This window comes from Cyanistes caeruleus, chromosome Z (genome assembly GCF_971803275.1).
Source record: "Cyanistes caeruleus chromosome Z, bCyaCae1.hap1.1, whole genome shotgun sequence".
NCBI classification, from domain to species: domain Eukaryota; kingdom Metazoa; phylum Chordata; class Aves; order Passeriformes; family Paridae; genus Cyanistes; species Cyanistes caeruleus.
The window spans coordinates 57,975,388-58,003,088 of NC_141732.1; the positions used below are offsets into that span (position 1 = coordinate 57,975,388).

A 27,701-nucleotide genomic window follows, 5' to 3' on the forward strand; every position below is an offset into this window, starting at 1 on the left:
GCCCTCCTAAGAAGTACCTCTGTATTCAGGCACAAAGACTGTCATGCTACAACTGCAAAATAGCTTTGTTTTTCTGAGAAAATTAAATAGATTATCAACATTGTAACACCTCAAGGACTACTAAAACCTTCTGTCTGGGTATTTTATTTTAAAATAATGGGTGGAAACACATATTGGAGTTTCAGTTAAAATTCTGTCAGCAGGTTACTTTAACTGTGAGAAAAGATCAAAAGCTGACCATGCCTTATAAGGACATATAATTGTATGCCTGGGATTAGTGTTCTTTCTCTTCTAATTGCTTTAATTAAGATTTGTTTTGTGTCAGAGTACATGTTAAGTCAAATAACTAAAATGATGATACTTTATATAAAGCAGCTGATATGTATGCAGTTAGCATGCATGCAGTATAGCCTTCTGGCAGCAAATTAATGTCATATTCTATCCGAGCACTAGGGATCTGCATTTCAACCTCTATAATTTCCCCAATGACTTAAAGTAAGCAATTAAATAGAAGTGCAGTTTATTGAAATGGTACTTTTTGAGAAATATTAAATACAATGATATTCATATGTTACATTTTTCTCCCTGTATTTGGCTGACATGTGGTTTATTAGTATGCGCTCAACATTACAATTGAAAGAAAACAGCTCAGAAGATAGTCTTGCTATTATGCTAAACAAGTCTCAGGCTCTGTGGGGATTTTATGAATTACCAATAAGAATAAACGTGAAGTTGCATTTATTGTCTCCAGCCTCATCCACATACTGGTACCTGCTGGTCCCAACAACAACGCAATTCATTCCAGGGAGCAAAAATCTGATTATTTGATAGAGCTAAATACACTTCACATCTAAAATAATTTGCTGTATTATAAAAACAAAAACTTTTTTTTATCCGTTGTTGTACCAAACTTTCTTCTTAATAATGTGCTGTAGCAGTAACTTATCTGTAATTAAAAACTGGTGAGTTGACGTTAAGGTGGGTGTTCAAAGCTCAGCAGAAGGCAGTGGTTAATCCCAGACAAATCACTACCTGCCCTGAGCAGGTATTCATTTAGGTCACAGAAGCTGAGAAGCTTTCCCAATGGAAAAGTGTGAAGTCCTTTCATCAGGAGGCAGGACTCCGAGCTACAGTTAAGGTCAGCTTGCAGAGGACAATATGGAAGACTTGAAGTTTTAGAAGAAAGAGATAATACTTCAAGACCACACAGACTTTTTGTAGAACACTGTTTCGTATGAGAGACAAGAGATAGACGAACATCAGTTTATGACTATCAGAATAGTCACAGTCTAATGGTTAAAAATACCCTTTTACGTTCATAGGTGAAGGTCAACACAGATTTCCAACAGTAATTCTGAAGAGAATATCCTTGCCTTTTACTACTAGTAGTTCAGTACACACACTTTGCTGTATTTCTCTTTAATCTGGATATGATTTAGCTTGAAGGCTGACACAAAATACATATAACACTACCTCAGATCATTTAAAACAGAGTACATTTCCTATAAACACTGCTAGCTTTCTAAAAGCTCTAAAAGTTCTTTCTAAAAGTTAGTATGAATAAAACACAACAACTTAATACAAAAAAAGGGTCAAAGTGGAATATAGGAATTCTAAATAATTACTTATTTCAAATTACATCTGCCTCCTACTTAAATTTACAGTGACCATGCTGTCACTTGTGAATGCTTAAAAGACATTAGTAAAAAACCTGAACATATGCTATGAAATGCAAGAGGTACACTGAATAAACAAGCATTTTATTCCTGTGGAAAGTCCCTAGATTTACAAGTTAATATAGGAATTGCCATTCATCATGACATTATTAAGATCACGCCTCTCTCCCCATTATTGTATTTTCTAAAATTAAGCTTTTCATTTGAAACTGGAAAAAAAAGCAAGAATGTGACAGACTGAAAATGCACTGGTAACAAGCAGATTTCTCCGAGAAAATTTCCTAATGCTTTCTTAATAAGAGATTATTTTCTAGTCTGCACTGTTTCCCCAATAGGATGATCCTACTATATATCTAAACATCAGTAGAACAGCTAATAATCTTTGTTTATTAAATGCTCAACATTCCATAAAAGTATTTAAAATTAAAACAAAATGATTCAATCAGAATATAAAACTAAAAAATATCAGTTTCTAAAAAACAGTCAGTTAATTTCCATCTCACTGTGTCAATAGTAGCTTTTAGTATAAGGAGAAAATATAAATCACTCCAACAAAACTAGCAATGAGCTCATCAAATTCAAATGCTGCTTTCCATTTATGTATTTTTTATATTAAAGCAATAAACATGGTTCATTTGTCTTCCACTAGGTGCCACATTTTTCTGTGCTGTTGCTATGAACTTCAGCCATTAGCTGTGCTCCAAGGTAAACTATATGAACCATCAACAAAAGTGACACCCAATCTATGGAGTTCATATTTTCTCCAGATTATCTATGCTAGTTGACAAGCTGGTAATGAAAAAAATCACACTAAGCAAATGGTTCCTCTAATAACAATAAATTTTCTATAAAATTATGAAGGGTACAAAATGTTTCCTTGCATCTATTTTGTCATGAATTCTAATTAACGCTGCAAAAACCTGAGAGTGCTGGGTCATCACAGGAAGTGCATCGAGGTTTGATTGATAATACAGTGCAAGTTGGCCCACGCTGCCAAGATTCTTCTCTCTTAAATTAATGGCCACCCCACCTGCCCTAATCATACAGCCCAAATGATATTCCCCTTCTTATTTCAATTTTCTGGAGGCAAGGAAAGTGGAAAAGATCAGTCATTTATCTTCTAATAGCTGGATAATAGATCTATCACAACAAAACATCTGCACAAACCAGTAATTTTTTTCCACAAAATTGAAGCATTTACCATCATGAAATCAGTAAGTTAAGAAAACATTGTCTTACCCACACATTTAGCATCTGAACTAAAATATTACATTATTAACTGAAGATTGCTTCTAAGAAGATGAGTGCCCAGCTTTCTTTCCCCATTATGCCCAAATACACTGCTTTAGTGTAAGAGTAAGATCTTCATCACAAAGCCATCACCAATTCCTAGGATGATTTTTTAATCAAAAGAATGACACTGAGAAAGAATCTGCACTTCATCTAGTAGCCATGCAGTCTGCAAAAGAAATCTCTATACTCACGTATTTACATCTATACTCATATATTTGCATAAGGACTTTTCACCCCTAAGATGGAGTAATACAAAGTTACATGTCATCATTAAATTGTCCTACCAGAACAAGAAATTTATTACAACGAATCATAGAACAAGAAATTCATTATAAGAGAGAGGTATGTAGCCAAACAAAATAAAATCTGATCAAAGCTACAGATGTAAATCAGCAATTAATTTAGACATTTTTAATATACCCATCATCCATACTACTATGTCCCAACTACATTCTGCCTTTCCTTTACTGATGAAGTTTTTAATGTACCTGGGATACTGTAATTTAGACTGTGGAATGCAAGTCACAGATTTTTTTTTGCTTTACAGGTTTGGATAGCAGGCATGATTCCTTTCCAATGCCAACATGGATTTTATTTTTCTTTTACCTGCTGTAGCTCAGATATATATTTAATTAACTTGTTTTTCACTGTTGTTTACACAGCACTGTAAAATACACAGGCTGCTAATTACAGTCCTTCACAAAAAAACTCATGCAACAAATCTTGCCTTAAACCCTATGAGTCAAAGCTAGTTTATCAGTGAACAGAAAAACAGAATTAGAATGAAGCAGTACAGAACTGACTAAAAAGAAAAGGGAACTAGTTTGCTCTAAAACACCCAGTTATACTTTCACAGATGACTAGCCCTCTTACTTTCATAGAAAATTATTTTAGCATAGAATACAAGCATGCTCTTATCTTCCCTTCTACATAAAATTGCATCAGCTGTTCAACTACCTAGAATTACTAGAAAAATAGAAGGAGCAGGTATTAATGCTCTTGTACCTGCTTATCAAAATGAAAGGTACTTCTAAAACAAGGGTAATAACATATCTAAGAGCTTATAAGCTTCAATAATCAAAATACATGTAAACACCTTATCTGTTTAAAATTTAAATACCTTGCACAAAATCACAGATTTGCTGATAGACTCAAATTCCTAGTCAGCTACCCTCGAGGGTTTGTTAACAATGGCTTGCACTTGATAATTTTGCATTTTAGATAACTGAAAGCTTGCATTTTAATGGAATCTTTGTGTTAAGACACTCAAGGAATAGAGTGATTTTTCATTTACCTCACCAGAAATTTTAATGAAGTGCTGGGTTAAGGTTAGATCTCATCTCATTTTAAGTTTTGCTTACCTCAGCTTATATTAAAATTTACTACTGATTGAGACCTAAAAAAATAAACAAATCCTATACAGTCTAAAAAAGGGCTTAATTTTACTGTAGTAAAATACCCCTCCAGATTATGTCTTGCTATTTCAAATGTAAAATGACTCTGGCTAATTGAAATACATTGTGTCTTTTCTGTGCAACAAAAACTGCATTAATAACACACACCCCAGCATGTTCTCTCTGCAAAAACTTCCTAGTTTACAGAGATTTAGAGGCATCTATACTTATTAGCTACTCTATCTCTAACCCAGAGATTACACCATTAAGCTTCAAAAAAAATTCTGCTAGAGGTCAAATAGCTACAGAATATAAAGAGATTTTGAGTAAAAGTTTACTTCTCATTAAAGTGCAGTCTCAACTATCATCTGAATATTAGCCTGTGTGACAGACTGGCATTTAAGAAACAAAGGGAAACGACAAAGGAAGTTAAGGCCATTGGAGGCTGATGGGAGTTTTTCTCCTGGCCAACAACTGGCCATATCTGAGAAATGACAGCAGTTTTGACCATTAAAAAAGTGAGATGACCCTGTGAACACCACCTTAAAACCTAAGCCTGGGAATTTTTTTCTCTTTTTTCTAGTTTTTGGCTTTGAAAGGTAGTGCCGCTGAGCTGAAACCTGGCACCATGAACACCTGCAGCTTGAGCAATATTTTAACCCTTTTACCACTCAGATGAGACTTGAAGCTTTAATCCTTTTTCCAGAGAGAGGGCAAGAGAGAGTGATCAATATATAAAGAGACAAAATAAACTATCAAAAACAGTGAAGAAAGGAATTAAGCTTCAGATGGGGGAAAGAAATAAGGAGATGCCGTAATAAGCTGAAATATTATTTTGTTAAAGCTATGGAGATGGACAATAGTGTTCTGAAAAAACTCTAATTCATGACAGAGTATTTTGGGAGGAATGGAGTATTTCAAAGCGTGGATCTAAGCAAATGGCGAAATAGTTGTGATCTTATGAGATGCTGAAATAAAAAGAAGTGTGAGTTGTTGAAGATTTGTGGCCCTTGAGAGACAAAGAGAAAACATCTGTTTCCAGAGATGATCACAGAGACAGATGAAGAGAATTTTTGCCTTTGAATAACTCATCCTTAAAATGACACCCCTCGACTTTCAGCCCACGAGCACACCTCAGAGTAGTGTGAAATGGGAGGAAAGAACTGACGGCAGAGTTTTCCAGGCGGCTGGCATCAGAAAAACAGAAAGCCAAGAGAAAATGGTTTTCTTGTGAAAAACTGTATAGATTGACAAGAGAACTTCTTTTTCTCTACAAAGACTGATAAAAACACTATAGCAAAGTTTGGATTGTTTTAACCACCAGGTTTTTTTTTTGTCTCTATGTTGTCAATTAAACAAGAGAATGGTTGGACGGTGGGGAGAAAGGGTTTCTGGAAGTTTTATTCTGGTTTCTTATTCTTGTAGTTTTGTTAATAAACTTTCTTTATTCCTTTTAAGTTTTAAGCCTGTTTTGCCCTTCTCCTAATCCATATCTCACAGCAAGAAATGAGTTAAGTTTTCTAGTGATTTTTTAGCCAATGCTTTAAAAACCATAGCAGACTGTTGTATACATAGTTGATGTTACTAATTATATCTTCCCGCCAAACATGTCCAGACCAAATGGATTTAAAAAAAATAAATTGAGTAAAAAAACCAAAAAAACAAAACAAAAAAAGTTATAATCAAAATAGTCAATAATCAGTCAACATTGGGTTATCTCAGATCCAGTGGTTGACATACAACATATTATGGCTTGTCTGAGAATTATCAGCCCTTAAGTACGTAGAAGTGCCAAAAGTAACTTGATATTTCCATCAGGTGAAAAAAGGTGGAAAACCACAGATACTCAACTAAGTCACTAAGATTCTCCCACTCTTGTGAAAAAACTATTTAATGAACAAACTGATTTGTTGACATTAGATTAGAGCTAACAGGAGATGACAACTACTATCAATGTAAGGGAACAGCTCTGCATTTAATTAGAAGGAATCCAAAGATCAGTGTCAAGTAAAGATTTGTGGTTCTAGTTCTACATTATCACCCTACAAATTTCAGGCACCTTGACTGTCAAACAGGCAAGAGGAGCTGCAAAAAGCTGACACATACCACTAATCAAATACAGGCACTTCGTAAGTCTACATAAAAGCTGCTGTTTTACAGTTTGGTCCCATTCGAAGAATTGCTATGGCAGCAAACTGACCTAATTTTGTTCAGCAATACTGCAAAATACTTTCTAAAAATGTTTGTCTCTTTTAATGTATGTTGAAGGAGCTTTCTCTTTTAGGCTAAGTGTATGAAATGCAGCTTTCCTTAAAGAATTCAAAAAAATGAATCAATTTAACACAAATTTCCCCAGGATGCAGCCTTATTAAACCTATAAAGTCGCAAGCCTAAGGCCACATATGTACACATCTGTACTTAAGGACCACCTCCTTTAAGCAGCTGCATCTCCTCCAATTTTCAAGACTGAAACTAGCTACAAATGGCACTCTTGATTTCCCCACTGTGAGCAAATTGCTGTTTTACAATTAGAGGCAAAGAATAAGCTTATTCAGATTGGAGTTACCCGCTAAGAAAATACTTGTGTACTGTGCACATTCTGTTAGTAAATGTGGAGGCTTTCTGGGAACATTCAGTGGTATGTGACAAAAGATAACCACTTAAGATAAAGCTCTGCCATGCTAGACTAGTCCTTCAAAGCTATGAAAGACTGAAGAGAGATTGATCCATCTTAAACCACCACAAGCTGTGGAGTCCGGGATGAAAGAGCACACTTAGATGCAGACTCTTGAAGAGAGATCTGTAAGTTTTCTCTCTGAAATAATTATTCTCCATGTTACTTCCCAAAATACTAGGACTTCTGAAGCTGAGATGTCAGCCCAGACTGGAGTCAGGTCTTGCTAGGGGATAGACAAAGAGGGATCAGAGGGAACAAAAAGTTGTAGCAGTTAACCATATGTCTCCAAACAAACACAGAAGACTTAAGCATAGTCTATCACTTTTAGCTATTGCTTCAGCTGGTATCTCTACAAATGTGGTGCCCTATACTCAGTGTCACAGAGGCACCAAAATTGTACCACAGTCTAGGAAATTAACCCATTATCTCCTTATAAGTAATTCCAAATTCCAAGGAGATATAAACCTACTCTATACTTTTTTGTTAAAATAAATGTGTAAATGACTAGGCATGGGATAACCATTTACCATATAAGGCCTAGGAAACAGAGTACAATCTCAGGGATTTTACCTCTTTCTGGTAGCTTTTAGCCCTTTATTCCTCCACTGGTACTGACAACCTAATCCCACATTCACAGTCTACATGTATACAATGAGCATGAACCATGAAATAAAATATATGAAGAACCACTGCACGTGCAACTTCACACAAGCTCAAAGGCCTCTGTCAAGCCAAGCACAGATGCAGTCAGGAGACCTATCTGATCTACTGTCTGCTGAACCACTAAGCTCTATTCAGTTACCCTCCACTGGCCATCATAGGATGTCTTTTAGTGAACAGCACCTTTTATGCTCTGAACACCTTGACTGTGCACTACAACCATAGAGAACGCAGTTGTGTTACAAAAACACTTGGCAAACAGCAGGTGAAACAACACACTATCTGGTACCTAGTAATACTTTCATTTGGTCAAAAAGGATTACATTCATTTAATTAGTGACCTGCACAAAAAGAACATAAAAATTTACAAATCTGGTTTCTCTTTGAAATCTAACTTTGATTCTTTGGTCAATTACCTTTCTAGTTTACAAGTGGGAAACTTATTTGCAAAATAAAATGAAATAAAGTATGTGACCACTGTGTGACATCCAGGAGTTCATATGGAAAACCTTCAGCTATATAGGGCAAGTAAAAATATAACAACAGTGTTAAATTTACAGAAATTATGCCAGAACATCTCTTATTTATCAGACTGGAAGTGGAGATACTGTAAAGAACAAACAACTGCACAACAAATATAATTTTGTAACAACTATACACACTGCAAGATAGATGGATGTCAATTGGCACACTGTGCATCATACTCAAGTAATTGATTCTTAAAGTACTACAAACTAATTGAAATTACCAAAATAATTTCCCAATGAAAAAGTGCATATGAAAATTTATACAGGAACACTTGCACACTGATTTGTTTTATAACTTTAATTTTCAAAATAAAGTTTAAAGAACCATACACAAAACACTAACAAAAACATTAACTAACAGACTCATGATGCAAGTAAAATTAGATCTTATTAAAAGACAGTCATTATTACAGTCATACTATAAATGCATAAATACACAATGATACTTCTGTCTAAAAACATACAAAATCACATTGGCAAGGGTTAGGAAAGGGTATTATTGCTGAATGATAGTCTTGGGAGTAAACTCTAAAAATATATACATGTGTCACAAAAACTATTTCTTACCGTACTTCTATCCTTTAAAAGCTTTTCTATCACTTCAATCAGCATTTCCTTTTGGTCTGGGTCAAGACTAGAAAGAAAAATAAAATTATTTTAACTAATTTGGTCACACGTATCTAAAATTAAAGCAGGTTTGGTTTTTTGGCCTTTAAACACAAACTAGGAACAAAGAAATTTGAAGAAACCACTTCCAGGAAAATCAAGGATTCCAAAGAAGTCATTGCAAAAGAACTTGACTGAAAATAAGTCAGGAGTATTAAATTATAAATATTATTTTATCTTGTACCCTTTATGTGTGTTCTACAGGAAACTTAAACTCATAAAAAAACTAGCATTTAAGAAACATTAAGACAGGCCAACCAACACAGAGAACTTGACTGAACTTCAGATGTTAAGTGACAAGGTTCTCACTGCTTTTGCAGAAGTGAATTTCAGCATGAATGTAATTCAGCAGTGAATGAACATCAGGACAAAGAAGATTTATAGTTTTATTACCTAATTATCAACATAAAGCTTTGAGTAAGACAGTTCAACCACTTTTAAGTTAACCACCAATTTTAGTTAGAAGTATTGGAACTCAAATGTCCACATCTGTATTCAAGTGTACCTATAAAAAGCAGGGGGGCAAGCTAATGAAAACAGACTGTTTGAAGTCCTACATAAATAGCAAAAGCAGAAGATAAACAAAAGTTGCAAGCAACAACCTTCATAGTATCTTTTCAGGTTACAAGAGCAGAGAAAAATTTGCCAGAGATATCCACTATTGTCAAACTTGCTTCTTAGGCAAGTAAGGACAAACCTTTCAGTCCAGCTACTTCCTCTTCATGGATCTATACAGCACAGAAGAATTTAAAGCCAAATCAAAAGAAAATAGAAAGAAAAAGTGAGTACAAAGACCCCTAGAGATGTGTAGTTATATGCCTTTGAAAAGTCACTTCAACATGGATACAATTACAGATAAGTGAGGGAGTATTTGGTCATTATCGTATACTTCAGTTTTAATGCTGAGTGATGGACTGCCCTAATACACTGTATATCCCTCCAGCTACAGATTCACAAAGTAATTATCTGCCTGAATACTACTTCACTAAGGCTCTAAGACGTAGCAATATTGGAATATGCAAAATGCATCACAAAACTTTGTTAGAAGCCACCATCATCATAAGCAACTAAACAATACATTGTTCCATAACTACTTTATGGTCACCTTTCATTCTAACTTCTATTTTTGTAAAAAGATCTGGATCTGGATTTGGATCTTCTGCCAACGACCAAAACCTTCACAGGAAAAGTTATAAGTCTTTCAAAGCTATAAGTCTTATTTCAAATTTTAAAAACTGGCAGAAAATTTAGAGAGAAAAAATACTTAAAGCTAAAAAACATGAGCAAAACAATTTCTTTTATGTGATCAAAAAGGTCTTCAGTAAGGGGTCCAATGAGTGAATTTATATTCCTCCCCCCTCTACTGTCCTGATATTTAAGACAAGGACGGGACCATTTTCAGAGAGAAAATAAAAGAGGCTAAAGAGATCTGTGATTTGCTCCCATTATGGCATCTAATGCCAGTACGGAACCTATTAATACTAGTGATGGGAGTAGTAATCATTAGATTTCAGCATTTTCCAGTTTTGCACCAATTACCAATGAACTCCTCAATCTGTGAGTAAAATAAACTTCACTGTCATGAAGAGAAGAAATTGAGGCATCAATTTCAGTTAAAATTGCATGAAATTGCCTGCTGTCCAAATGGACAATTGCTGCCACTATCAGACCATTTTCTCCTGCTGAACTCCTCCAAAGAGCTTTAATTCTATCAGGGAGAAAAAAAACAAACAAAAAAACAAACCAGCAAAAAAGGGCATTCTATATATAGAGAATAATTCAGGCCAAAAAGTTTTTGTGTACTGGAACCAGTTGCTAAGAAAGAATCAACTACTCAAATAGCAGGAAGAGACTTTAAATCCATTCTCTTTTATTAAGTTACACGATAAAGGGGCATCACATGACAGCACTCAGCTCACTAAAAAAGCCCATGAAGATCACCAGAAGGAAGGAGTCCCTGCCCAGGTTTGTCAGAGAGCTGCCATGGAAAAGCCATCAGCCCCTTGGTCCTGAAATGAACACACCGTAAGGCAGGATCTCCAAAGTACCTTTAAGACTTACGGATATTACTAGTTACATGGCTAAGACTTACTATGAATGCCAGTAAGACAAGAGGTACTATGGGTTTATGGGAGAAGTGAAAGGGAGGGAAACAGAGGGATGCAAGTGATCTTGGGAGGAACAAGAACAGGAAAACAGAGGGAGAAGTGCATAAAAGGAGCCAGTTGTATATAAATGCTTTGTTACTCAGTACACTGTGGCAGTTTGGCATTTAGGGAAAGAAGTGGAAAACACCCACGGAAGTGACTTCTCTGAGAGAGGCTGCTGGGAGTTTCCTCTCTGCTTGAGATAAGGCCAATAGCTGGCCAATCCTGAGAACTGTCAGCATTTTGCACCACTGAAGAGTCAGTTCACCTTTGTGAATATCACCTTTTAAAAACCCAAGCCCGGGAACTTCTCTCTTTCTTTCTCGCCTTGAAAGGTACCAGAACCCTGGAGCGGCTTGCCCTGCTCCTCCACAGGCTGTGCAACCTGGGAGAGGGGGACTGAGCCAGACTCCAGCAGCTCCCAGGCAGGGGATGGAGACTGCAGGGCATCCCCCAGGCCAGGCCAGGCTGTACTGCAGCACTGGCTTCTCCCAAGAAGCCCTCCAAGTCCCGTTCTGGAGGGGTGGCCGAAGCTCTTCCTGGCAGGGGGCCCCCAGACAGCTGTTGATACTCGCTGACACTCCCCCCACCACTGCCTGCACAGGCAGCTCCAGGCCGAAAACTGTCTGGTCTCTCTAAGCAGCTGCTGGGCTGAGAGAGACACCTGAAATCCAACACCATAAATGCCTGCTGTGGCTTGGGTCAGATTTTAACCCTTTCACTAAACAGGTGAGACCGCAGACTTTAATCCCCTCTCCAGAGAGAGGAAAGTGGGAGTGATCGACACGTAAGAGACAACATGAAACATCAAGATCAGTAAAAGAAAGAGTCAAGCTTCAGATGGAGGGAGAATGCAGAGATGCTTTAATAAACTGAAATATTATTTCAGTAGGGCCATGGAGATGGACAATAATGTTCTGAAAATCTCCTTTAATTTGTTAAAGAGTACTAGGGGGATGAAGTATTCAAGCTGTAGATATGACCAAAGGTATCCACTGATGAAGCTGAGAAGATGGTGGAATAGCTGTGATCCCATGAGATGCTTGAACAGAGAAATTAGAGCTGATGAAGACCCTGTGCCCCCAGGGAGAGAGGAAGAAAACCTCTGCTCCCAGAGATGATCACAGAGACGAGATCACATGATCACAGATCCACAGATGAAGAGAATCTTTCCCTTTGAATAACTCATCCTTAAAATAATACCTCTTGAGTTCATGGCCCATGAACACACCTCTGAGTGGTGTGAAAATGGGAGGAGGGCATGATGGCAGAGTTTTTGCCTGAGCGGCTGCCAGTCATAGAAATGAAAAGCCACAAGAAAACTGTTTCTTGTGGAGAACTCTCCATGGAATGTCAAGGGAAAACTCCTCTCAGTACAGAGACTGATGAAAAGACTATTGTATAGTTGGTACTGCTTTAACATCCCAGGTTTTGTCTCTATGTTGTCAGCTGGGAAAAGAAAGGTTGGGTGTGAAGGAAAGGTTTCTGGAGGTTTTATTCTGGTTTCTTATTCTTATGGTCCTGTTAATAAAGTTTTTTTATTCCTTTTAAGTTTTAAGCCTGTTTTGCCCTTCTCCTAATGCGTATCTCACAGCAAAAAATGAGTAAGTACCTTGGTGATTTTAGCTAGTGCTAAAACCCATCACATACACTTATCTATCCATGCTGTGAACCTGATGACTACAGAGGCAGGCTCTATTGTGTGTGCATGTGTGATACAGAAGAGTTAAACCATGGGATATACAGGCCTGTACAACTGCAGCACCAGCAATGAGAACAAGCATGTATGTCATCACTGAGTGACTGCCTGAGGATATCAAACCAGATTAGGTGGCTTGGGAAGCCCACTATTGAAGTGAGGCCATAGATCGAGGCCGGACATCTGTATGTGTGTCTGAGTGCAATAACTGGAGATTTTGTCTACCAGACAGCCCAGGGTATTCAGGCAAACTACAGAAGAAACAGTAAGGTCTGGAAGTCTGTTGAGACATCCATTTGAGTGTCTCAATCTCTGTTTCTCTCATCACTTCCTCTCCACCTAACTCAAGAGAGATAAAAATGTATATGGGCCCCTCACAGCAAAGTCTTAGTGTCTAAATCCAGATACTGTGGGATTCATTAGTGTTCAAGCAAAAGAGCTGGGCATGTGAGCTTCTGACTAAGGGAATCTGCAGCAGAAAGTGCAGAAGGTTTGAAAGCAGTGTCCATTTGTGTGTGCCCCTGACTGGGAGACTGGGGATCAAAAGCCTTTTACTGGAAACACTGAGCATCTAGGGTTAGTATTAGGGATCCATATTGTACACATCCGGGCACACAAATGTGTCTGTATACTGATCAGCCAGAGTGCAACAGAGTAAGGCTGCTGGTATTGTCTGCATGACTGCTCACGTCTGACTCTGGTGATCTGTATAGATAGCTTTGTGTATTTGTGTTGTATATGTAATCATGTCTACATGCCCATTAGGAATGCATGCTCAGAGTTGTGACTTGGTGGTCTGAAGTGGCATGGAATTGTAGCAGCCTCAGGTTATCTGATTAAGAACCTCTAGTGTCTCTCAACTTCCACTTTTTGGCATAGATGAAATAAAAGCAGTAGAATAAATGCCTGGAGATGTTTTGCAAAGGTACAGGTTCTGTTGACTCCACTTCTGCAAACCAGTAGCCATTTATATATATATATATATATATATATACACTTATATAGTAACTCTCACACAGCAAGAATTTCTGAAGTAGGAAGATTGGAAAGATTTGGACTTGCACAGATAAAATTTCTAAAAGTTAGCATTCTTTTGTCATGTGTGCCACATAAATGATACAGACTTGAAACAGTGAATTCATAGATACTGAGAATACCCATCAAAACAGTTGTTACTGTTATAGAAGAAAATAACTAGTATATTAAAAATAAAAGATAGTGTATCAGTTTATTTTTGTATCTCTTTATAGTTATGCTGTTAAGCCTAGCAAGCAAGGGAATTCCCAGAATTACAACCAAACCAGTTGAATGACAGAATGTCTTCACACACCCCATACTTTTAAAGAAATGGATCTGAGACATGCCAAAGTCACAGTAGCCTTTATAAATGTAGCCCACAACTGTCATAACGTTGTTTTTCAGTAATTGCCAGAATCACTTACCTGTACAGTTTTTGGATGGCATGGGCTGCATTCTTTCTCACATAAGGAGATAAATCAGAAGAAGCTTCCTTAATAGCAAGCATCATAATAGGAACAATAATTGGGACACGTATACTGGATAAAACTCTTAAAGCACTTGCACGGATTAACTGATTAGGATCCTAAAGAACAGGGGTGAAGGGGAGAAATAAAATAAGACAGTGCAGAAACAAAACATTAAATCTACTGCTGTGTTTACACTGATTAGTGATGACACATTAAAACATGTAAATCTAAGTCAGACTTACAAGTGAAGACCACGCTAATAAAGAAAAACCACAAAGAAATAAAAAAAAAGCAAAATTAATTAAGAAAGAGAACATTAAATATTATAAAAATATGAAAATTTCACAAAGTAAATCATTAACATAAAAAATACGCTAATTATGGATAAAAAAGACTAATATTTAATTTAATAATCTGATACATTTGCTGCAATCCAAGTAGAATTCAGATACTCTGAGAGACACACTACCTCAATTTTATTACTTATATTTATGAAATGCCAATAAAAACATTGTTCTCAGTTGTGACATTCCCATTCAAGTTCTTGGCAAAATATCCATATTATGCTTTACTGCAAGAAATAAACTGAAGCCAGTAAAAAAACAATTTTAAGGAACATGTCAAAAGGTAAGTGTTTTGAGATTTTTTCTATTTCTTATCCTCTCTTCTTTTGCCTCAGTCCTTGGTCAGTTTTACAATACTAGGGTTAGCTTGGAGATACAACATATCTGTAATTGGATGAACTGTTATGTAAACTTTATCCATTAATCACGGGCTTGGAACACAAGGGGAAAATGTTGCTTAATCAAGTACTAAATCCCCCAAAATCTAGCAAAGTGAAATTCCAGCATCATTAATTCATTATAATGCACATAGTCTTGCCAGAAGGTAATCTCCCAAAGAATATTTCTCCTAAGGACTGAGAGCTGGCAACACATATTTACAGACTGGTATTACCTAATTATCAATTCATCTAAGATCTCAATATTCCTACCTCTTAGAAGGTTCTAAATAGTAAGTATCTGCATGGAGAAAGCCCTTTATTTGACCATTTTTGGAAAAATATCTTGTTCCTACCATAGTTTGCAAGGCCATCTGCAGCCACTTAAGTTGAAAATAAAAAGTTCCTTTGATAGAGGGAGGTAAAAAAAACATCTCCACACATAAAGTGAAATTATAATCATTACAAAATAAGAAACAAAACATTACAGGAAATGAACAGAAACCTATCTTTCATAGCAGGCTTAGTAATTTCTTTAGTTGCTGACAATCTCCCCTAGTTTGGTGTCTACACCTTTGCCACACCACCAGTTGCTCTTTTTGCTATTCAGCCACAACATTATCACTCTTCTCTCTGCTCTCATTACCCACAGATTTTTAAACAGTTATGCCATGAAGGGTGTTCACTGTATACATGTATCACGAAAAATACTGGATACAAAGTCATTTGTATTCAAGCTTTCCACGCCAGTCAGAGATAGTGAAGGCAGTACATATGATACTGGAATGAAAGTTCAAGGGAAGTGGGCAGAAAACTATTCAGTCGACGTGGGATCCCTCCTACAGCTGCACAGATGGTGCTCTGAGTACAACATTTCCCATCAAAATGCAAGGTGTGGGTTAAGTGACGTAACAGAAATGAGCCTAGAGTACAAGAAGGGTACAAAGAAAACCTAATCTCTTATTATCAAAACAGGCAAACTTTCAGAACAGAAACTTAATCAATCTTTCTTCTCTCCACAGTCACACTTCAAAGGCAATCCTAAAGTTTGCTGACTAATTCAATTTATCACTGTTATCTCATCTGAAACAAAAGAGTAGAAAAGACTATTTTTTCAGTGCTTTTAATGAAAAAGTACCATGTGACTGACATTATTACAATAATAATAATATAGAATAAATTAGAATATTCAAACACGGAATATTTTAATTTAAGTACTACTGTCTTCCTTATGTTTCAATTCTCTGTTGTACACAAAGCTCTTTCTTTTACATCAATTAAAAGGAACATAGGTGGCTCATGGTAATAACAGGGTCTTTGTCCATACATGTAAGTTATACTGGAATGAGGAAAGTCATTCCAGAAATTAAATGGTTGGAAATTAAATGATTTGAAAGCACCATTCTTCTGCTTTTCTTAAGTGAAGTGATTTTACTTCTTTCAAGCTTACTTAGCTGCTTGACAAAGTTTGAGGTTGCAGAGAAAAACCAGGCCAATCACATAACTTAAAATTACTTTATCAGATTTAGATATTTACATGTTTTAGTTCACCATACTACACTTACACAGGTATTTTTATTTTTGTGCTCCCAGCTCAGAATTCCCTATAAAATGTTATTTAGTAGTCACTCACTTTTAAAGCACGCTGGAAAGTACTGATGGACAATAATGCTAGATCTTGCTGCTCCTCTGCATAGCGCATCAGATAAACGTACACAAGCTTTTTTATCTGAAAAGAAAAAGCACAGTGAATATCACTATGAAAAGGTCTTAGAATTCTATAAAACTAGCTTCTAAGTTTCCCAGTTTTATCAACATTTTCTTCTTTGAAGAAAAAGCTAATAGATCCCTGGAGCACTCACGCACTTCTCCAGTATCTTACAAAACACCTGAGGTGCTGCAATGCTACCTAATTAATGAAACAGTCAGATGAAGGCTAGTAACCCAAAGTTCTGCTTTATATTGTTAACTAGTAACTCAAGACTATAATAATCTAAGATGGAGAAACTGATCACTTGAGCACACTCTTTTTTTCTTATAGAAAATAGGTTAAAGTGCAATAGTCAAGAATTTCAACAAGTCCATTTTATTTTACCCTGAAACTCAAAATAAATAACTTTAACATGTTTGAAAGTGGAAACAACTTACTGAAGTGTGGTAACTTACCCATCTCAAATCTGATTAAAAGGGCACTTATCTTGGATGAAAAGAAAGGATGTTAGATTTATGTCTGCATGACTACAAGCGTTCAAAAGATGCAATATAAGCATACTACAAAGGATACAATGTCCAAAGGTTAAGAAAACCTCAGTATGATTTTGGGGAGAAGGGTATTCAATTTAGTTCACTTTACCACTCATACCCAGAAAGAGTGAAAACGTTTTTTTACATTTGAGTAGTTAATTGACTGTTGGGGTTTATAATGGAAAATTCTGAAAGACCCTCAACTACAGCTGTGCAAATAATTACTGTCACTATCAGAAGACCTATCTTTGTGCCAATTCTGGCAAAAAAACATAATATTAAATCACAGAAGGTTATACCATACTAAATTATTTTTTGTTCAGCTGTAGAGAAGTAGCAATCAACATTGACCACAAGAGGCCTGTGCACTGAATGACTGCAGGTGTGCAAAGAAAGCCTCCTTTCCTTGAAACCACTCTGTGACTAGAAATGGAAGCACTCAGAGCTTCGTGACTACACTAGTCTTTTACCATTTACCTTCATTCAATGTTAAAATGTTCTGTTCTATAAAGCTAATCATAACAGTGGCACATTAGGCTTGAGGAACACAGGCAGATTTGTTTAATTAATTTATCAATATAAGCAAATAAAAATCCATGAATTATTGATAAAGACTTACTTTTGTTCTATACCACCAATTGTTTATTAGGTCACTTTTTGTATCCTTACCATCCATGACTTGATGCACATAACCAAGCTGAGGTCAGTATGCATTTACAACCAAAAAAATCATAAGGCACTTCTGTAAACAATAAGATGCCCTTCGCTTCTCTTTAAATAAATTAACATGCTATACCACTTCTTAATCTCCATTTTCCTGGATCAGAGCACTGAGCCCTGATTTAAAAATCCAAACTTAGGACTCAGAGAAAGGATATGCTGTCACAGTCCTCTGAGAACAACCTCAGGAGAGCCTCAGCTCCCATGCCCAGGTGTTAAAACCTCCAAGAGTCAACAAAAACCAGAGCAACTTCCAGACTGAAGGTGTTTTATGTGTACAGAAATGGGACACATACGAAAAGTATTTTAGACATGGGATGTTCTGGGGAAGAATTAAAGTGAAGGAGAAGCAAGGGAAATCTATATGATCTGGAAAGAATTAAGTCAGGGAAAAACAGAAGGGTAAGATGGCTGAACAGTTTGATAATTGGTACATCTATCCTTCTGTTCCCTGCACATGAATAGTAAAATCTGTTGCATTGACTCATTACATTTAATTCTAAACTATTTTCCTTGGTGAGGTACTCTTTATTCAGTGTGAAGATGTGTTTACATGCCTGCAGCTACAGTCAGGACACAGGCTGGAGGGCTGCTGTTGGGCACCAGCCACTAGAAAGACCAGAGTGACGGGACTTAAGAATGACTCCAGCAACTGCAATGTGACAAAGCCATAGGGATCTCTAAGTGCAGGGTGGCCAGGATCTGGAACAACTGAGGGTCTAGCTGCCAACAGTTAAGCTGGGACCACAGGCTAGACAGTCCATGGGCATGCATGTAACTGAAGAGACCAGAATATGTGAAATCAAGCACAAGCCAAGATGTCTGTGGTGCCAGTGACTGGAATGGGTGCAGGTATATGACTGCATCAAGCTGCACCAGCTAACAAGTAGGTGAAGTGGCCTGGGAAGGAAGTAGATGTGGGTCTGAGCATCTAAGGGCAAGAGCATAGGAGGAGCTGGCTATGGCATAGACCACTGAAGTCCCATCCAGCTGCAAGGAAAGCTCATGGCCTGTGGGTCTCTAGAGCAAAGAACCATAGCTTTTTTTGTGCATCTCTTCAAGGGCATGACAAGAGGGGTTTAGATTATAGAGGAGCAAGGATGTTCTGGAGAGATCTAGCTGTACATGTGCACAGGTGCACACACCTGTGCGTCCAAGGCTGAATCCATGAGGGAGCAGGAGAGTCCTGGTTTACAGGCATTCATATGTGTAAAGATGTTTGTACCAGCAAATGAAAAAGGGATACAGCCTTAGGGGCTCATATGTCCAGGTGCCATCAGCAGTGGTGGCTGAGATCCATGGGCCAGATACTGGGCAGAGTGTGGATGAACGCTGTATATATATATATATATACACATTCCCACCAGCACACCATCTTGAACTGCCAATCTGCTGGTGTTGAGTTCACCTGAATACCCTGTGACTGTTGGTGTGGTTGCCTCTGTACATACATATTTATTCTATGTATGTACAGATATAATATTTATGCATATGTGCACACCTACTGAGGGATACAGTCTCAGCTTCACTACTGAAGTAGGCTTAAAGGCTGGAACTGGGACAATCTTGACTCTATCAGAGGAACTAGAGGTTCCAGCCCTAACAGTTAAAAGCACTCCAGACTGATAATATTAAGGCACCCCTCTTTGTGTAAGGTCTTGTTTAAAACTGGACTTAAGACTATTTATAACTTACAAACTCAAATCACAGTGGAACAGAATATTTAACTAGTCTGATTTCTCATCCCATATCTTTTTACTGCCTATTACTAAAAGTACAATTACAACTTCTAAAATTATTTTAATAGAGTAAATTTCTGAAATACTCTGAATTAGCATCTTTGCATATTTACACCTCCTTGACTTACCAGAGCTCAATATTTGGCTTTGGCCAAATATATACACTCTCTCAAAGAAAAAAAACCCAAAAGTTTTCATAGTAACTAAAAAAGAATAATTTCTTTAAAGCTACAATTAAACTCAAACTTGACTATTACTATCCATCCATGTAAATACGGAAGAAAACTGATGTTTTATCCATTATATCACAGCATGTTAGAGTGAGAAAGGGATTTACTGAAGCCATTATCATAGGAAATATAATCATCAGTGCCATAAGTCAGGGAAAAGTATTTTTTTTGTTCCCATTAATAACAAAGACTGAAGTACACATTTTCAGAAGAGGACAGAAGAACTGAAGCATACCTCTCCTTAAAATACAATACTTCATACAACTACTGTTGCCCAGATTTTTCAGAAATTACAATGCTGAACAGTAGGAAGAAACTAAAGTCATTACATGTTCACCCTACTTTCCTCAAACTGATGCTTGTTAGGCACCATGAGGTCTCAAACTATAAACTTACAGATGCTATTTTTATCGAAATCTCATTTGTCAAGTCAACTATAACTCTGACATTTCTGCAGGGAGGCTGTCAAATTATGCACAGTAATGCTAGTGGGCATCAAAGTCACATTTTCTACATACACCCTGTGGTTATACAACAGTAACCCTGTGGATTTAAACACATCATCGTTTAACACAACTTCAATTTTTTCACATTCTGGAAATCTTAATTTTCACTAGTCTAAGATAGATTTTTTTTTTTTTCCCCCCTTGCTTTCTTACAAGAAATGAAAAAAAAAAAATAAATTAAAAAATACAGAAGCAAGCTACTTTGTGTGTCCATTAATAGCCAATATAGACGTAAGAACACACTTTTTTTACCCAGTCATTACCTTTCAGCTTTGATTTGCAACAAATTTAAAAATAGAATGTAGCACAAGCACAAGCTTTGCAAAAAGCACCATACTTCAAATAAACTATAACAACTTTTCTCAATTAACACCATACTTCAAAACTTTCTAAAATTAAGTAATTTTTTAAAAAGTGTAAAGAGCTGTAAAGATTCATTCTTCCAAATCACCCAACAGGTTCCCTTTATTTATGCATATATTTATTATCATAATGTCCTTATTGAAATAAACTCCTAAAAAGTTCCATTAATGACACTGAAGATTTTATGCTTTATGTTGAAGTCTAATACAATTAGATAAAATTCTCATAAACAAATTTTCCATAACAGTATGCTTAACAAGTTAGAGGAATACCTCAATATTTTTACTGGCAACATTCTTCACAACAGCAGGAAACAGCTCAGAAGCATTTTTTCCCTTTGCAATCATCTGAAATAAAAGGAGACAAATCTTAGTAATGTAAAGATATAATTTCTTAGAATGTGGTTTGGGTTTTGTTGCTTTATTAAAGATCTGTATTTCAAATCTTATTTCTGTGAAATTGAAACTAAAGATGCAGGTTTGTTAATTATTAGACCTTCCAGGATATAATCCATAGAATAAAAACTCTGGGGCACTGGCTGATTATGAGTTTGCAGGAGTGGAATCCATGAACTGGACTTTAACATATAAGCAAATAATTTTTAATGCTTTCAAAACTACTAGAAACAAAGACACTGCTAATCCGAAAAGCCCTGAAGAATTACCTTTTGGGAGCTGGAGGGAAAAAAAAGGCACCCAACAACCCAATAAAATCCTAGAAGTTATTTAAGTCTAAGTCCCGTTCCTTTTCCCTGGAAGAACTGTGATTTGCAACACAACCAAGGAGAAAAACAAAAATAAACGTCACACTTTAAAAACAAAATAAGGTTATTTTCCATAGCTAGTTAAACACAGAAGGCCATTAAGTGTTTATACAGAACAAAAAAGAATATACAAAAGTCACATGGTAGAAGCAAGATCAATCAACACCAATTAATTTTTTTTTTGTGAAAGGAAGTTTCCATGTTTGATCATGAACAAGGTATGTCACAAACAGTAAAATTGTCAAAATAAAGATCATAAACATCAAAAGCTGGGTTTAGCTTCTATTCTTATACAAACAGCTTAAGAAGGAAGTTATTTCTAGGAAACCGGGTACACTAAAAGGAATTAAATACTTTCATATACACTATAGCTGCACAGTGTTCTGCTCTAGATATAATTCCAGTAGAATGTCTGGCAGTGCTTTATGTCTAAACTGAAAACCCAGGAATTTCAGGATCATGTTACATCAAGTTACATCAAGTTCAGTGCTGCTGAATACACACCCAGAGCACTCCCAGCTCTAAGAATCTGTTTCTTGCTCAAGGTCAAGATTCAGGCGGCCAAACATCCAAGTTAATCAGAAAACACAAAATCTAGCTAAAAAATCATAGAACAGTGACCTTTAAAAGTCATCTAGTCCTGCAGCAAGCAGGAACATCTGCAAGATGTTTAGAGATCACGTGGCTCAAAGCCCCACCATGTTTCCAAGGATGGGGTACTCACCATGCCTCTGGGCAACCTGTCCCAGAGTTTTACCACCATCATGGTAAAATCTTCTTCCTTGTATCTAATCTAAAGCAACTGTCTTTTATGTTAAAACCATCTCCCCTCATCCAGTCATCACAGGTCCTACTGGAAAGTCCCTCCCCAGCTTTCTCAGAGACACTTTTATATACTGAAGGGTGCTATAAGGTCTCCCCAGAGCCCTCTCTTCTTCCGGCTGAATAACTCTCTCAGCCTGCCCTCACAGGAGAGGTGCTGCAGCCTTCAGATCCTTTTGGTGGCCTGCTCTGGACCTGCTGTAACATATCCGTTTTTCCTGTCCTGAGGACTGCAGAACTGTACTGTATGCAGCTCTTCAGGCTGGGACTCTGGCACGAGTGGAGAGTGGAGGACCATCATCTTCCTCAATCTGCTGGCCACACTTTCTGGGCCATTAGTGAACACTGTCAGCTCACAACCACCATTTCATCCACCAGCATGCCCAAGTCCTTCTTGCTGGAACTGCTCTTGATCCCCTCAACCACCAACCCCTGCTGATACTGGGGGCTGCCCTGACCCAAGGGCTGGACATTGTACTTGGCCTTGTTGAGCCCCATGATATTGCCACAGGTTCACATCAAAAGTCTGTCCAGATCACTCTGGATGGTATCCCATCCCTCACGCGTGTCAAGTGTGCCACACTTGTATCGCCTGCAGATTTGGCAAAGGTGCACTCAATCCCACCATCTATGTCATTAATGAAGATATCAAATATTACTGGTCCCAGTACAGACCCCTGAGTGACACTTCTTGTCACCAATGTCCATTGGGGTAAAACATATATAAGCTACAACAAATATGCAGGGATCCAACAAAGAAAGAAGAGCTCTGCAGCTACAGTTACTCCTGTCCATAACTGTTACATTCCAGCCATTATTCAACATTATACAGCTGATTAAACTTCATATTCTCAACTCTCAAGATCTGTTTGTGTATTTCATTGCTAAAACTCAATAAAAGCATAGAGTTAGGATCTCATGCAACACAAGCGAAAACACACAAAGCCAGGCAATACCTGGTAAACTGTATATTCTGAGAAGCTTAGAAGAAGGATGCTGAAAAGACGGCAGCTGTAGTTCAGGCTATTACTCAGTTTTTCAAAAGGGTGTTAAGAGCAGGTGTCCAGCATGACATTTTGATCTAAACAATTTAACATCTTAAACTGTTTATTTCACCTGCACTAAAACACAGGAAGTGATACAGGCACTGTGAAAAAGCAAGCACATGAAATGAGTTCCAATGGGTTTTTAACGAAGAATCTAAAATCAATTTCCTACTTTTACGACTGGGGGAGGGGGGGCACAGAAATGCCAAATTCAGAATGACAAGGCAGAACTTAGCAATAAGATGCAGAGAAGTAAGACAGAATGAAAAATTACCACCTTGGCGCAACAGAACTTACAATAGTCACAAACAGGGATGATCCTCAGATGTCCCTGACAGACGGTAATCGTATAGCCCTATGCATTGCTGGGATTATTTAGCTGATCTACTGTAATAGCTCTGTAATAGCTCATGTGAATATGTATTTAAGATCTTTTGAAAGAGTGTATTTGGATTCTTTATTGCAGAACGATTTGTGTAGATCCTCCCTAGCTCATGGATCATTAGCCATAAAGACTGTAATGGTTCTTTCCAAGACTAAGGTCTATCAGGTCGTTTTTGTTGCGGTGCCTAGACATTCTCCATTTGTGTTGTCTTTCATGTGTCTTAAGTCTCTGGAGTTCCTGCACAAAAAAAAAAAACTTTCATTCTAGACTAAGTGCTGTGTATTGTCAAAATGTACTAACATTTTTTTTTTTCCATGTGAGAGACACACAGACATGGATGATACTCTCTGAGGGAAACCAGGCATGTTTCCTAAACTTATGCTCTGAAATCTTCAGGAGTGAAATTCCACTGATTTTTTTCCCCAGAAATTCAAACAGGTTTCAAGATCTGGTACTGGTTCAGCTTCATGTTTTCATGCATATAGTAGAATATGTATACACAAAAATTTGTTTTTAAACCAGCAGTGTTCGTATTCTTCCAAAGACTGCATTTTTTATTGCATGCATATAAGGAGAAACATGCAAAATAACATACTGATTTAAAGAAAAAAAAAAAGCCATTGATCGTGGAAATCATATTTTAGCTGAAAGTAGGTTTAGGTACCTTCATGCATAAGGGACAAGTGAAAGGATCAAAACTGGACTACTCCTATGTATGAAATTATATTGTTTTAAATCACTCTCTGGAAGACAGATTTGGTTTTATTTGTAATGAATCTTCCTCTCTCTAGGAGAAAGTTCACAAAACACTTAAAGGAGGAAGCAGCTGCAAAAAGCACTATAACCAGCATTCTCCTGCTTTCTATCATGCCTATATGAACAAATGAAGGTTTAACTCCTTAAAGTCTACTAAAATAATAAGGTAACTGTTAGTATCATAGAATTATAGCAATACAGAACAGTTTAGGTTGGCAGGGCTTTTAAAGACTAACCCCTCTACTGAGGTTAGGGATGCCTTACTGCACATCTCCCCTGTGAGGAAAGGCTGAGAGAATTGGGACTGTACAGCCTAGAGAAGAGAAGGCTCTGGGGAGACCTTATAGCACCTTCCAGTATGTAAAGGGGGATAAAAGAGAGCTGGAGAGGGACTTGTATTACTTGGCATGTAATGACAGGACAAGGGATAACAGCTTTAAGCTGACAAGTTTACACTAGATGTTAGAAAAAAATCATTGTGAGGGTGGTGAGGCAGTAAAACAGGTTGGCCAGGGAAGTTTTGGATCCTGTATGCACAGTTTTTTCAACTATCTAAAACTTTGAAAATAAGCATTCCAGTGAGACATGTTAAACAATACTCTGACAACAGAGTTCCTTTTTCCTCTAATAATAAGGCTAGAGGAAGTCTTTCATCTCTGAAAAACACATCTCAGCCCTGAGAGATGTAAGCTCCTCTCCATATATAAGCACAGAAGCACCTTTGTGCTCCACAAGAACATTATCACCACTCTTAAGAGGCCTTATGCTCATATTGCGCAATGTCCCAGTCCTGACCTGTAAAGCTCATTGTCTGAGTTTGCTATGTCAACCATAGGTTGGTTCCAGGTATCAGCTGTCTGACACACTGTAAACTTAGCACAGGAAACAGCAAATACCTTGAAGATATGAGAGACTGAAAACAGAGGATTCAGTAAATCAAACAACTCACTTGTGGTTAAATAATGGTCAGCCTTACAAGCTAGAAGGCTGTTTCTACTTTAAGCAGCAGCAGCTGAGCAAGGTAAAAATATCCAAAAATCAGAAGGTGCCCACTGCCATTTGAGGAAGTAGTACTCTTCCTGCAGTACAAAGTGCTTAGAACAGAAACAGAAACCAACGACATGAACTTAAAAAAGGAAAGAAATCTGGTAGTGGAAACTGGAGAGAATTGCCAGAATTGGAAAATGGGGGAGCACAAGAAAGAATGCGCCCAATTAGTTCTACCATCCGTTGCTGAAGACCTCTTGAGCCTGATCACTTCAGCCTAAGTCTGTCAAGGATCACAGCTATTACTGCTAACTACACATCTCCAGCTTCATGGTATCACACGCTTCCAGAAAATTAAAGAAGCTGTTAAGAACTCCTTTGAATGCTCAGCAGCAGCACGTATTTAAAATGGTTTGCTCATTGCACGCTCATTTGTAATAACAGTATTTTTTGTAGGGGAAAAAAAACCAATCACAGTAAACTCTTGATTTAAAATTTAAAGCTGATTCAATTTAATATTTTCTAATTCCCCTCAATACACATACATACCCACCTACATTCAGTTTCAACAGTTCCCAATTACAGATAAAGATCTGGCCAGCTTTCCAAAAAAGAAAACCAAGAAAGCAAGAACCAGCTTGCCACAACTCTCCTGCCCACAGTAATAACCAGAAAAAAAAAAATCTTTCCTGATGATAGCAGAAGAATATAAAGTTTACCATGGCACTTACAGAGGCCATGTTTTTTTGCAACAGCACATCTTTATGCCAGACTGGTCAAACCCTTGAGCAATCCCACATCATGTTGGAGAAGATGAATCAAAAAAACTTTCTCAAATCCAAGAAAGACATTATGAAATAACAGTTGATAGTTTACCCATATCTCTCACTTGTGTCTGTGGCAAGACTAAGGGATTACAGGAAAAAAAAGACAACAACCATCCTGAGTAAAATCTTCATCGATCATGAAGGGAGAACTGACTCTGGAGTCAGAGGAAAGAACAGTCACATGACACCACCTGTACCTACTTATTTTGGTACATACTTGGGCAGGATTAAGTATGCAAAACCCAAGCAAAATAAAAAAGCACATCCAGGGTAGACTGAAGAAACAGTGACAGAAAACAAATTCAAAAGCCCCAAAACAAAGAAGTCAAGCAGACACTGAACAATTTTCCGTAGCACATCCTTCCCATACTTTTAAGAAGAAATAAAGTGATACTATCAACTTCATGAAGTTTTGTTTATAGGGTTTAAACGTACAATGGTGTTAAACATTATTTAATCACCTCTATGGGTACCCATTCACCTGAAATACTCAATCAAAAAAGAAAAACTTCATACAATTTAATAAAATAAAAATAGTAAATGCAATTTTTCATTTCATTCCTGTTGTTTCCAGCCTGATGAATTTGAAGCTTCTCTTCAGGAACCATTTCTGTTCAAGGTCACACTGAAAATAATTGTTTACAGGTATACTGACACTGTTACATAAATATTTTAAAAGCACATGACTGTATATATCCAGATAAACCAATTTCTACAAAAAATTCCAAGTTAAGACCATTTCATCATCCCAACTTTTAAAGATCATTTTGAGACTTAAATGCTAATCTGGTACAGGATCTGTAAAAGGAAAGCATTATTCCCATCCAAGAAATAAAAATAATGATAAAATCCCATACCCCCTAACAAATAAAAACAGTAACAAAAAAATAACATACCCCAACAATCCTTTTCATAGCATCCAGCTTTGCAGAATCTTTACTGCTTTCCAACATCTGTTTTAGGTCTTCATTTCTATGGCAGAAATACAGTAAAGCATCAATTAGAGAAACTAAAAAATCAAACCAGAATAACATTTTAATATTCTTGCATCAGTTCAGCAACTTATGGTGAAGCACTGCTCCCTCTTGCCCACTTCTAAATTGTATTTACTAACACTGTGTATAACTGTTTAGCAAAATAATGTATCAGATTCTAACAATACTGTAAGACCATGCAACTTCAATCTGCTGTTAGCTGAACCTGTCTCGAAGGCTGAAATCTTAAAGCACAAGAAGAACTTAATTTAAACCAACAATTCATTCACTTCTCCCTTGTTGCCCAGGGAAGGCCAGATGCAGTAACTAGAAGTTGGCATGTTTGTGTTAAAATATAATATAAGCTTATGTAAATCACTGAAAAACCCAGA

The 27,701-nt window shown here is 37.0% G+C and overlaps 1 protein-coding gene across 7 annotated transcripts in view; it reads right to left on the reverse strand.

The window, feature by feature from the left end:
• Nucleotides 1-27,701, reverse strand: part of AP3B1 (adaptor related protein complex 3 subunit beta 1) — a 156,776-nt gene that overhangs the window by 115,237 nt on the left and 13,838 nt on the right. For all 7 annotated transcript variants that reach the window (XR_015280900.1, XR_015280903.1, XR_015280902.1 and 4 more), the window contains exons 2-6: nt 27,232-27,307; nt 21,022-21,096; nt 16,581-16,676; nt 14,182-14,342; nt 8,795-8,861 (exon numbers count right to left, since the gene is read on the reverse strand). Coding sequence is in view for 2 of the 7 variants with exons in the window: in XM_023944629.2 (XP_023800397.2) it covers nt 8,795-8,861; nt 14,182-14,342; nt 16,581-16,676; nt 21,022-21,096; nt 27,232-27,307 (475 nt within the window). In the remaining 5 variants the exon portion in view is untranslated. The remainder of the gene's footprint in view (nt 1-8,794; nt 8,862-14,181; nt 14,343-16,580; nt 16,677-21,021; nt 21,097-27,231; nt 27,308-27,701) is intronic.